We start from the raw sequence: 13,105 nt of genomic DNA, 5'->3' as shown, positions 1-13,105 counted from the left end.
ATACATGCATACACACATACACAGATATACACATGCACTCACATGTACACACACATACATACACACACACAGAGGTTTTCTCTGGAGTAAAGCAGATCTGGATAGAAATCTCAACCCTGTTGCTTATTAGCTTTGCTAGTGTTTATAGTCCTTTACCAGATTTCCTTGGCAAATGGTAAATTACCTTCTCTGGAAAGTGCCCCAGTACACATGTGAACTACTTATCACTCTGACTTTCTTTCTTCTTTCTTTCTTTCTTTCTTTCTTTCTTTCTTTCTTTCTTTCTTTCTTTCTTTCTTTCTTTTTATTATTTAGAAATCTGAGGGAGTTTATTTCTAGATCTTCAGAGCAAACCCAGGTTTCTCTTCAGATCGTATAAATCACTCTGACTTTTTCATACTGGTTTCTGCTACATGTATTATCGCTCAGAGAGTGTGGGTGTAGGGTGGAAATAGCACAATAACGGGTAGCTTTTGTGTTATAACTGACTTTTCTTCTTGTGTGAGTGACTCACTGGAATTTCAAGAGTGGAATGACTTGCTAAGGCTTTCTAGTAGAACTGAGATATCTGAAGCCCCAGAGGCTAAAGCAGGACTTACCAGAGAGAACTAGACCTTGAAACTCAGCCTCTTTCAGAAGCCCTGGCTTCTGAACAGGGTGGTTACAAACCCCTTTCCTGACAGACCTCTCACTGTGTAGCTTAACTTATACTTCAGTGACAACTTAATGCTACTAAAGATCTTATGAAACTTAAGCTTTTCAAATGTCACCTTTGTTATTCTTTCTGAAATCCTGCAACCGCTAGTACGTAAAAAGAAAACCACCACCACCACCACCACCACCACCACCACCAACAACAACAACAACAACAACAAAAACTAAACCGAGATAGGAAGGGCTTTTATTCTAGGAGGACAAGAAGGTCAGGAACTCAACAATTTCTGTTAGGATGGTTGGCGCCTTGGGTTGCTGTAGCGACAAAGAGAAATGAGCAAATAGTGGCAGGGTTCAGATATTGGGGTGAATTTATAGAGCACAAACTGGCCTGATGGCTGCGTTTTTCTGAGCTAGGGAGGTAAATGATGGCACGGTCCCTGGTGATGATCCATATCGGAGCCAAAGTCACCCTTCAACCTCCATCCTCCACTTCTTTGAACCGGCAGTCCAGGGAGTAAGCCTCAGATCCACAGAGCTGCAGTAATTTCGCTTGTCGCGAGCCCCCTCGCGTAGCACCCACACAGCACTAGGCTGTCACCGGGGAGCTGCCCGTGGTGCTGATTTTTTCCCTTTGAAAGGAACCTCTGGCCACCACTCCTGCAAAAGGCTCAAAGGATACACTGGAGTGCTAGAGCCCTAAAATCCCTGACCAGCGGCAGGTGCAGCATAACAAAGCTCTGCTAGACCCCCAACTCTAGCGACTCTGTCAGCTGCAGTTGGAGCTCTGCAGGATCTGGAGCTGTCCTGTGAGGACTTCCTTTCACTCCCTAGTTTATCTACATTTCCCTATTTCCAAATCCTCTCAGACTCTGTGCCTTTGGAGACTACACCTGGTGGGCATCACAAATTGGCGCTTCCCGCACCTCCTCTGTCATCCCCTGGGACACGCCCCTCTGGAACAGATTCTCCAGGGGTACTGCACACTTCCAAAGTGGAGATCACCCCTGGAGCGTGGGGCCCAGGTTCCTGGCCCCACCCCCTTTCTTGCTTATTCCTACTACACATGCTGCCCCCCTTCTCTTATGCACAGTTGAGCAGTAAGCTCCGCCCCCATCTTCCATAGAAGGGAGAGCTGAAGTCGGGAAGAGGTGGAGGGGAGGAGCTCCCAGACCCCTCACAAGCTGCTGGCCCACTGGGAACTACTGAATCCGTTAGTAGAAGAGAGCAACCCGAGCGTCCATTGTTGGCTGAGGACCCCCCTGAGGAACAGCAGGCAGTCTGTTCCCGCCTTTGAGAGCCTTTTCCCGCCAGCCAAGCCTGCTCACAGGTAGGACCAGCTCCCGGGTCTGCCTTCCCGGGACCGCGAGAGCTATCCACGAATAGGAGTTGTTTAAAGCACCTGTGTTAGGCTTATTTTTATAGAACTGGAAGGACAACATTTATTGCGTTTGATGTTCTGGGTCTTGTGTCCAAGAAAGGAGTTGGGTGATGGGAAAAGGTACATGAGGGGCTGATAGAAGATGGAAAGTGACAACTTTGATTACCTTTGAACAGGTAGCCATGACCTCACTGCCCACTGAGACCACCGGAGACCCCGATTTGCCTTCTGGGCTGTTGCCAGCTAGCTCCACTCCAGCCAACCAGAGCGCAGAGGCCTCGGAGGGCAACCTGTCTGCGACGGTTCCCCGAGCTGCAGCAGTCACGCCTTTCCAGAGCCTGCAGCTGGTGCACCAGCTGAAGGGGTTGATCGTGATGTTGTACAGCATCGTGGTGGTCGTGGGTCTGGTGGGCAACTGCCTGCTTGTGCTGGTGATCGCGCGCGTGCGCCGGCTGCACAACGTGACCAACTTCCTCATCGGCAACCTGGCCTTGTCCGACGTGCTCATGTGTGCCGCCTGTGTGCCTCTCACTCTGGCTTATGCCTTTGAACCTCGCGGCTGGGTGTTCGGTGGAGGCCTGTGTCATCTGGTTTTCTTCCTGCAGCCGGTCACCGTCTACGTATCGGTGTTCACACTCACCACAATCGCCTTGGACCGCTATGTGGTTCTGGTGCACCCGCTACGTCGGCGCATTTCACTGAGGCTCAGCGCCTACGCGGTGCTGGGCATCTGGGCTCTATCTGCAGTGCTGGCGCTGCCGGCCGCGGTGCACACCTACCATGTGGAGCTCAAGCCCCACGACGTGCGCCTCTGCGAAGAGTTCTGGGGCTCACAGGAGCGCCAGCGCCAGATCTACGCCTGGGGGCTGCTGCTGGGCACCTATTTGCTCCCCCTGCTGGCCATCCTCTTGTCTTATGTACGGGTGTCAGTGAAGCTGAGGAACCGCGTGGTGCCTGGCAGCGTGACCCAGAGCCAAGCTGACTGGGACCGAGCGCGTCGCCGCCGCACCTTCTGTCTGCTGGTGGTGGTGGTGGTAGTGTTTGCGGTCTGCTGGCTGCCGCTGCACATTTTCAACCTACTGCGGGACCTGGACCCGCGTGCCATCGACCCCTATGCCTTCGGGCTGGTGCAGCTCCTCTGCCACTGGCTTGCTATGAGCTCTGCCTGCTACAACCCCTTCATCTATGCATGGCTGCACGACAGCTTCCGAGAGGAGCTGCGCAAGATGCTGCTGTCGTGGCCCCGCAAGATTGTGCCTCATGGCCAGAACACGACCGTCAGCGTGGTCATCTGATGTCACTCTGCCAGGCCTGAGCTGGGGAACTTCATATCCCTTAGCCCCCAAGGTCGTAGTGAGATCTTATTCCCAGCACCAGAGTTAAGCTAACACATGCAAATTCCCACCCAGCCCTCCTGACTAGCTATTTGTCTGGTTTTTGTGTTTCTGTGAAATGTTAGGGGGTGGGCTTTGGAGTAGAAGAACCTGGGGGAGAGAGAGAAGCAGATTTATCAGGTCTACCCCAAAAGCAAAACACAGCTATTTTTCTGGGTTCAGAAAAATAAATAGGTCGCAGGTTTTTCTTTCTTTTTTTCTTTTTTTCTCTCTTTGCCCACACTGTGGGTGGGATTTAAATGTGGCCCTGGGGTTGATGAAGATTTTCACTTTACCTTTTTAAAAGGCCCCAGCTGAGATATAATGACTGTTTTGTCAACCTGAGCCTTGGATTCACTATGATTTCAGATCATATTATGATCCCAAATCAATATCCAGGATTTTAACATTTCCTGAGTAAGATCTTTATGTTCCAAAAAGATTTTCATTTTAAAATCTTTGGATTTACAGTACAAGTTTCAGGTTACATTTCAGGAGGTGTTATTCTTGTCTTCTTTCGAACTCCTCAGCTACCATATTGAAAGGATAAAGGAAACAGGTCAGTTGGTAGACAGCAGCTCACTTAGCCCCGGGTTCAAGTCTTGCACAACAGAGTGTGACAGTGCATGCCTGTGAGCCCATGACTCAAGAAATGGAGGAAAAGGGATCAGGAGTTCATGATCATCCTGGGCTACATAGGGAATCTGAGACCAGCCTGGGCTACATGAGAGGAATCAATCACTATAGAGATAGGCAAATTGGAAGATGTGATTCTCTCAAGGACACATGTACCTGTCCATGAGGACAGACATCGTGTGTGTGTGTGTGTGTGTGTGTGTGTGTGTGTGTGTGTGCGCACACACAAGCAGTGTTTACCACCAGACAGAAATGCTCAGTGTAAACTGTGTGCCGTAGCATTCTCCTGCATCCTCTAATTGCTGAATTTCAACAGATCAACAGCTGCCATCTGACTGCTCAGCACCTGCTCCCTGGAGATTCTTGCAACATATCAGCCTAGAAGCCAGGACTGGAAACGGATTACTTAAGGATAGCACAGAAAAATTAACTTCTATCCACAAGATGCACAGTTCAAATGCTAACCACTTTCAGGGTTTCAGGAACAGAGAAGGCTCTTGGGTGTGAACCTGGGTTGAGGATCAGCACATTAACCTTTTCAGAATGCTGTTAATGAGGAATGCGCTTGGGGCCTCAGTTCCCAAGAGCCTCAATAATGGATGCTGAAACAGCTACTGGTTTGGTGAGAGAAGGAACTTTGGAAAAAGATACATAGTATCAACCCAGGACCTGTGAAGTGTGTGATGTGAATTACTGTCTGTAGCAAGTGTGTGGGGCTCTAGTGCCACTCCAGGAAGGTCTCCCCTCTCTTCTATTACTATTGAAAAAAGACTAGCTCATTTATCCGAGTGCTGTACAAGAGGAGGTTTGGTACCAAAATGACAAGGGTTTAGTCTATAGCCGATGGGGGTATGAATATTTGCACTAAGCAGCACTAGAAGTCGTTAGTTGCTACAGGGTTACATTCCATAGACTGAAAAAGGTTGAAGCAGGTTAAGATGGGAGATGGTAACTACCTCTGGCTGTAGCACCTAATTGACTTTGAGCTTCATATAGAGACTGGAGCATGGAAAACCTATATCCTGATGATGTAGCCCTCTCCCAAACACAGTGTTACAAAAAATTGTATTTGCTAAGCATCCCAGAGATGGGCTTTTGTGTTTCCTAAGCCAGAGTATATTTTTAATGGGCACCTGTGGAGAGAACAGGAAATGGGGGAAGAAGTGGGATTTGTTAGAGAGGAATCTTGTCAATTTTTTTTTTTTCTTTGAAATTACTGGCTCTCAGCCATGGCTGCTCTTAGAACCCCTGGGGAAATACAAACCAAGCCAAACAAAATACATTGATGTCAATCCCTGTCAGCACTCCTCCCATCTAATTGACTTGAGATGGGGTCTGAGAGTCTGCATTTTTCAAAGCACTTCTGGAGATTTTAATGTGCAGCTTAAGCACAATACCTTAAGACTGACCCCGTTTTCCAAACCTGCTCAGAAATGCCTTTGTACCCATTGAAGTTGTTAAGAATCTGGACATGACAGTGAGTTCTCCATCACAGCTGGAGACAACCCAGTCAGTCTTTAGACAATCCCTGTTCTATCAGCTTTAGAGGATAATTCTCATTATTAGAATATTTAGGCATTCATCCAAGCAGTTCCTGTGTAGAGCATCAGTTTAGAAGGAACATTATTCAGTTTTAGTTAAACTGCATTATAAAGTTACCCACCATGAAATAGTCTAAGACTTCATTGTTAAAGTGTTAAAAAAATAAAATAAAATGTTCCCTGATTAGTTTAAGGTCACACTGTGAGAAGAAACTGTTCTTTCTAAACTAGGAAGATTGCCACCAGTTTGTCATGCAGTGACTTAAGGTTTTAAACATTTGTATAGATCTTCTGGAGAACCTAAAGAGGGTGGTGAATTGGGCTGTACTTATAATCATCTTCACATATTGTGAAACTGGCAGCTGAACAGCAAGTGATTAATTGTTACCCGATGTGATATCTATTTAGAAGCAGTTTGTCAAACAAACTGACTTGTAAAAACATCTCTCAGAGATGGGTTCCAGAGAAATCTGCATAGGCTTATGCATAGGAAATGCATTTCATAACTCATTTTTGGTTAGTAGCAAGTGTCTAAGACAAGTGTCTAAGAGAGGCAGGCTTACTCCTGCAGGAAGTGAGTCAAGACCAAAGCTGGGAACTGAGCCAGCTTGGAACTTGGCAGCTGCCTTTCTTCCCAAGGCTGACAGGAGGTTCTGTAATCCCTTTTGCAAGCATTGTCAGCAGGCCTCGAGTTTGGCACATGATCAATAGATTTATCTCACTGAATTGACAGGGGAGTATTTCAATATGTGTTGGCAAGAGTGACCTGGGAATAGCAAGTGTGAGGGACACTGAAGTAGCAATACTCCAAGTGATGTAACCTTGTCTAGCTGCTCTGATGGTTTTTCAGGCTGCTCTTTTACCAGGGCATCTCATTTTCAGGTTTATTTTCTCTGGTGAACTATTGGACCACCTTTGGTTCTCACTCCTGAACACCTAGTAGTCTTTCAGATGCAAGGCCCGGAACTGACCTCATGGACACACATGTAAGAATATCCCTTGGTAGAGAATGGACACAATACTTATCCCTCACACAGAGAGGTTGGGAATGCCTGTCTGTAATGGATTTATGTCTGCCCATTGGTTTCTTTGCAATATGTGTGAGATATCTTTATTGCTGAGCCAGCAGGGGAAGTTTCTCAGGCTGGGGCTTGTTGACATAATAAATATCACATCAGTGGCACAGTCTCCAGCTGTGGAATTAATACACCTCTCCAAAGTCACTCCAAGAAAATCTTACTGTCCAACCTAGATTTTATCAGTTTTTACTAACTCCAGAGATAAAATCTTCATGCTGGCTCTCCTGTAACTGTCTGTCCCCAGTCTACATGATGCTAGCATTTTAGTGTATGGTATTAAGCTCTCTCTACCTCAGAGGTTGGAGCCTAAATCCACAGGTCCATCAAAAGAGAAGAGGAGGATTTCATGCTGAGTTTCTATGCTGTCATGAAATAGATAAACATTTAATGGGCAGTATTTTATCAACCGTTTCCCATATATAGCTTGGAAAACTCTAAAAACATACACTATATAGGTCAATAAATAAGATCTATAACACTTTAAACCATTAATGATGGAGTTAAAACAGGATTTTTTTGGTGAATATAGGTTATAATTTTAACATGGATTTGTGTTGGCCAGCAAGAAGGTGCTTGCTACGAGGACTGACCATCTAAGTTAAATTATAGCATTCACATGGTGGAAAGAGAGAACAGGCCCTCTAGTTTTGTCCTTTGATGTCCACATACTCTGTGGCATGCCCATAACACCCAAATAAATCAATGCACTAAAAATGAATTCATGGCAGTGGGGTAGAGAGATGGCTCAGTGATACTTGCAGCTTAGTCATGAAGACCTGAGTTGGATTCTAGCACCTACACGGGATGGTCAAAAACGGCCTGTGATTTCAGCTCCAAGGGAACTGACACTGTTTTCTGGCATTTGAGAGCAGCACCACACATTCGATTATTTGTACACACACATACTCACCCTCTCAAAGTGAAATAAAAATAATCTACAAGTGGATTTATGAACGTATGTCCCCTGGTTCTAGTCTTTAGCATGAAATAAGCTAGTGTACAAATACTAGGAAAGGAAGATGTTCAGATCAGATGGGAGTTAGCCATGGTTCACCAAAAGCCTAGACACTCAAAGACTTACTGCCTCAGTCTTTGGAGGCAGTAAGTTCATTGTGATAACCATGTACAGACATTTCTAACAGGTTTTTAAAGATTTATATATTTAGATATCTTAGATATTTGAGTGCTCTATTTACATGTATACCTGCATGCCAGAGAGGACATTGGATCTTATTATAGATGATTGTGAGCCACCACGTGGTTGCTGGGAATTGAACTCAGAACATCTGGAAGAGCAGCCAGTGCTCTTAAACACTGAGCCATCTCTCCAGCCGCCTAACAGGTTTTTGAACTATTCTCTGCTGCTCAAATGCCCCCCTTTTCATTTTTATTCCTCTCTTTTGCCATTTGTACTTGTCATTCTCCACTTACAAAATACCTCCTGTCTGAATAAAATACCTTCTGCCCTAAGGATAGGGAGATGATAGGATTCAAACACTTATCTTTGGTTTGGTTCTAGTAAAGGAGAAGCCACTGACTTCATTGTCGACATAATAGAGGACAGCTTGTACCAAGAGACCAGGTGTGTCCAGGGCTACAGTTCACAGTGTTTTGCCTGTACCCTGTGGGATTCAGGAGTTCTATTATCTGCTGTTTCACAATCAAGCTTCAGCCCCAGAGATCTGCCCAGAATTTTCAAAGGACCCGTAACTTCATAAACCCCACTGAGGGCTCTCAAGAGGACCAAACAGTCAAAGGTCAGATGGTTTCATTTGAGCATCTAATGTTGGAGTAAACAAACAGGATCCAGCAAAAGCAACAAATGGCCTGTGCTTTTAAGTATTCCCTGCCTTGTCTCTTGTTCTCACAAAATATCTTCTTGGCTTGCAGGTGGCTAAGTCTCCTGGTCCCAGAGCATATATCCTCCTTCTGGATGACAGTCACTGATAAAATGGAATGCCATGCTGCTGTCATTTCCATGACCCCTCTGTTACGGCCAGGCAAAGGAAAAAAAATCCCTTTGCACTGAGAAAACCAGATTGAGAGTTCATGGGTGAACTGGGAATCAAAGTTAGGTGCTAGGGTGGCACAATCACGCCTACCTTGGGTTCTCACCCCAGGGGTGGGCTCAAGGTAGTGGCTACCCCATGGTGGGCAGATTTGGTGTCCAATCTACAGCCTGGGTGCTCATAAGCAGAGTCCTTCAAGGAGAGGACATTGTACTTCTGAGCTAAATTCGGTGGGCACAACATCTCTGTTCAGTATTTTAGGTAGGTGGACAATAAGAATGCTTGACAATACCTCTCAATTTTACAACTCTTTCCTGTGGACAGGTCTCCATGTATTCCCATTTCCTACCTAGTCCAATCCCCCTTCCCTTTATTTCTCTCCAGGATACAAATGCAAAGTTTGAGACCAGTGTTACTTTCTGGAAGAGGACTAGTTGACAAGCTTATACTGAGACTGATCCTGGCCAGTTCCTCTGTAGAGCTGCACCAGAAGAAACTATCTGGTCAGAATCAGGGTGTTAGTTACTCTTCTTTGTGACAAGATATCTGAAAAGCAACACATGGAGGAAAAACCTTATTTTGGCTCAGAGCTTGTGAGTCCAGGCACTCATGGTGGGGATTAGGCAACTGGTTAAATGTGTCAGGAAGCAGAGAGAGATGAATACTGCTGCCCAACTCATTCAGGACTCCAGGTCATGAAAGAATACCACCCATATCACGTGACCCAACCTAGACATTTCCTCACAGAAATGTCCAGAGGTTTTTCTCCAAGGTGATTTCTAGACCATGTCAAGTTGACAGTATTAGCCATCAAATCAGGGTAATATTGCCTACCTGCATTAACTGTAATGCAAAGGTGGGATCTTCCCCATAGGAGAAAGGTGGCAGGGAATGTCTCCATTGGGACTATAAATCCAGACGGTCCATGAGCAAAGTACTTTATCTTATCTAATCACAGTTGAGTGTTTGACCCACATTTAGATATAGTAGAGGTTCATTCACTACATAAATGTGAGGTGAAGTGTAGGGACATACAAGGATGGGATAGTAACCTATGGCTAGAAGGACCAGAGGGGCTTTTTATCACTCTCAGTCTGGGGATAAGAGGGTTGAAACTTTAAAGAGGAAGGGTCATTTGGAGGAGGTTGTCTCTAGAGGAGCTGTAGCCTTTGGAGGTGGAATGGAACTAGCCCCCAGTGTCACTGTGGAGAGGGAGCCTGTGGCAAAAATTATGTTTGCAGGAAACTGGAACCCTCTCAGGCAGGTGCAAGGATCACAAAAATGATGTATGCCATGCAAATTCAATAGAGGTACTGCTCATATTTGGCCTTGGGGCTCCTATAACCTTCATGGATAAAGTGCCATTCCAATCAGACTCTAAAAGATGCCTGAAACCTTAAGTAACTGAGGAGGGTGCTTTGGACCAACATCCCTCAGAGGTAGCAGAGTTAGGACAGGGTGATGTACAACAGAAGAGTGTAGGCTGTGCTTACAAAAGTAGGGAGGGGACACACTGGCCCTGAAAGATGAATAAAGTTGGTTAAGTTAGTTGTTTTTGCTATGTGTTGGGCACAGTGCCAAGGACCTTACATTGTTCATCTCTTACCACATTGTTAATGTTTCTCAGAGAGGAAAACAAACATTTAGAGAAGCTGAAAAATTTGCCAAGATGTCACCATGGTAGGTGATAGCGCTGGGCTACACATTCCAAAGGTTGCAGCTGAAACAACAATGACATCGCACTTGGAATTCAGCCGGAAGAGCCTGGCCCTTTAGGAGAGGTAGTAGGGAGCTATGGAAGGTTTAGAATAAGAAACAGAAAGAATGAGTTTCAGGACTAAACTCTAGGCCTATGACAACAGGGAAAGAGGGAGACCATGTATTAGCTGCTTTTTTCATTAGTGTGACCCAATTCCCGAGGCAGGCAGCACAAGGGAAGACATATCCAAAATAAAGAAATATTAAACATTAAGTTGGTATTTTGGCTTATGGTTTCAGTGACTTCAGTCCACAGTGCTTGGTGCCATGGGCTCTAGGCCCATAGAGAATCAGACCGTCATGGTGTCAGGAACACAAAGAGGAAGAGGCTGTTTGTGGTGGATCAGGGATGAGGTATACCTTCAAAGGCTTGCTTCCAGTGAGCCATTTCCTTCAGTTAGGCTCTGCCCATTAAAGTTCCTATGTGTCTTTTCCTCAGATCATGATACACATTCAGGGAAGAACAGAATTGAAGCCAGTCTGTGTGTCCGTTTCTGGGATGTGGTAAGCTACAGCTTTGGAGATTTGGGCTGAGTAACAACTGATCACTGATGATGTCTGTCAGCCCCCGCAGGTCTGGTGACTCACATTCTATGTGCTGTCAGCACTACTGATCTTAGCAGTGAACTGCCAGAAAGTTAATTCCTACCTACCTTCCTTTCTTTCTTTTAATGCCCTAAGATATTCTTGAAACATGGAGACCATAAATATGGATGAGAGATAGCATAAGGAGACTCCACGTTCACCTACAACTAACTGTCCTAATTACTTTAAATTTTTTCTTTTATCATGATAATTATTTCAGACAGTAAAAATAAGATGGCTTCCCATCCTCCAGCAGGCAAAAGACTTTCTCTTATGCAGTAATTCTCAACCTTCCCAGTGCTGCGACCCTTTAATGCAGTTCCTCATGTTTTGGTGACCCCCCCCACCCAAAAAATTATTTTCATTACTACTCCACAACTGTAAATTTGTTACTGTTATGAATTGTAATGCAAATATCTGCGTTTTCCAACTCCTACTAAAGGGTCACTTGACCCCAAAGGGGTCAACACACGAATGTTGAAAACCAGTGTTTTTCTGTGAGGCAGCTGACTCCTCAACCAAACGAACCTGTGCTCTTTGCAGGTGCTTCCCAAGCAAGAAAGTCTCCCATGAGGCAGGATTCACTGCCTTCCGAAGCCTTTTCTTTGCTTCCTCTGGCAAACATTTATTATCCTGCTCCATCTTTCGGGTGTTGCTGCTGGTTATTTTCTACTTGAGTGGAAGGAGGCAGGACGTGCTGCTGCATGGAGGGATGCCCTACAAAACACACAATCGTGGCAGTCATTTATCAGGCCATTATCCCTTAGATCTTCATTATAATAATCATCAGGTAATGTTCTGGGGCAGCTGCTGAAGCCTGAATAAAAATCAGGTTATCTGTACAAAGGAAGAATCAGTGTAACACTGGACCATGTGTGCATCTTTCCCGTTCACTGTTAAGGTTGTTAGGACGTGTATCTTCACGATCTATTCATTAATAGCGATTGGCTTTGAGTTTCTGTAGTAACTCAGGGTTAAATTTGCACATCTCTGAATTCAACATATACTCCTAGGAACATGATCAGGTTTGTTGTAGACAAGAAAACTTCTGCATACACATAGCTGGTAGAATAGGTCACAGCTCCACAGCATGAAACTGCTTTTGCCTTTTCATTTCAGGCTGTTTCTCTAGTCCGGGTAAGCACTGGCCATATTACAGATTTCTGGTTGCAGCTCTGACAGCTGGGTCTTGAACAAGACTCTTTTCCAACTTTTTAAAAAATGACTTATGTCTATCTACGTGCATTGCAGGTATGTTTGGGTGAAGCTGTCAGGTGCCCTGGAACTGGAGTGACAGTCAATTACAAATTGCCATATGGGTGCTGGGAATTGAATCAGGTCCTCTGGGAGAATAACCACAGACTTTTCTCTCTAGGACCTCTTTTGCAACATTTAGGCATTGAAACATGATTTTTTTTTGGGGGGGGGAGAGGTTTAGAGATAGGGTTTCTCTGTGTAGCCCTGGCTGGCCTCAAACTCAGAGATCTGCCTGCCTCTGCCTCCCAAGAGCTGGGATTAAAGGCGTGCGCCACCACTGCCTGGCTGAAACATGATACTGTGATTTACAAAGTTTGCACATTTCAGTTACACACACACACACACACACACACACACACACACACACACACACACCAGTAAAGAAATAATAATTCTTAGTGACTTTCTCTTGCTGTGCTAGAACACTCTGATAAAAAGCAGCTTAGGGAGCAAAGGATTCATTTCATCTTACATTTTCAGGTCACAGCCCATCATTAAAGGAAGTCAGGGCAGGAACTCAAGGTAAGAATCTGAAGGTGGGACTGCTTGCTATTCTGTACAGGATTACCTCTAACGAGGAAAATAACTCATAGCCAAGGGAGTCCAGCAGGAATCACGAAGGATGCTGCTGGAGGCTCACTTGTTTACAGACTTAAGCTTAATCAACTTTGGAGCTAGAGAAAGTACCCAAGGAGTTGTGGGGGACTGCAACCCTGTAGGTGCAACAACAATATGAACTAACCAGTACCCCCTGAGCTTGTGTCTTTAGCTGCATATGTAGCAGAAGATGGCCCAATCGGCCATCACTGGGAAGAGAGGCCCCTTGGTCTTG

The 13,105-nt window shown here is 45.4% G+C and overlaps 1 protein-coding gene across 1 annotated transcript; it reads left to right on the top strand.

Moving 5' to 3' along the window:
* Positions 1 to 2,037: 2,037 nt before the first annotated feature.
* Prlhr (prolactin releasing hormone receptor) lies at positions 2,038 to 3,615 on the top strand. The gene has a single exon (XM_021217744.1). It carries the CDS (start codon positions 2,218 to 2,220, stop codon positions 3,328 to 3,330), a length of 1,113 nt encoding a protein of 370 aa, XP_021073403.1. The 5' UTR covers positions 2,038 to 2,217; the 3' UTR covers positions 3,331 to 3,615.
* Positions 3,616 to 13,105: the final 9,490 nt, after the last annotated feature.

Source organism: Mus pahari, chromosome 1 (genome assembly GCF_900095145.1).
Source record: "Mus pahari chromosome 1, PAHARI_EIJ_v1.1, whole genome shotgun sequence".
Classification (NCBI taxonomy): domain Eukaryota; kingdom Metazoa; phylum Chordata; class Mammalia; order Rodentia; family Muridae; genus Mus; species Mus pahari.
Note: the sequence above shows the minus strand (reverse complement) of the source record. Positions and strands in the feature narration are given on the sequence as shown.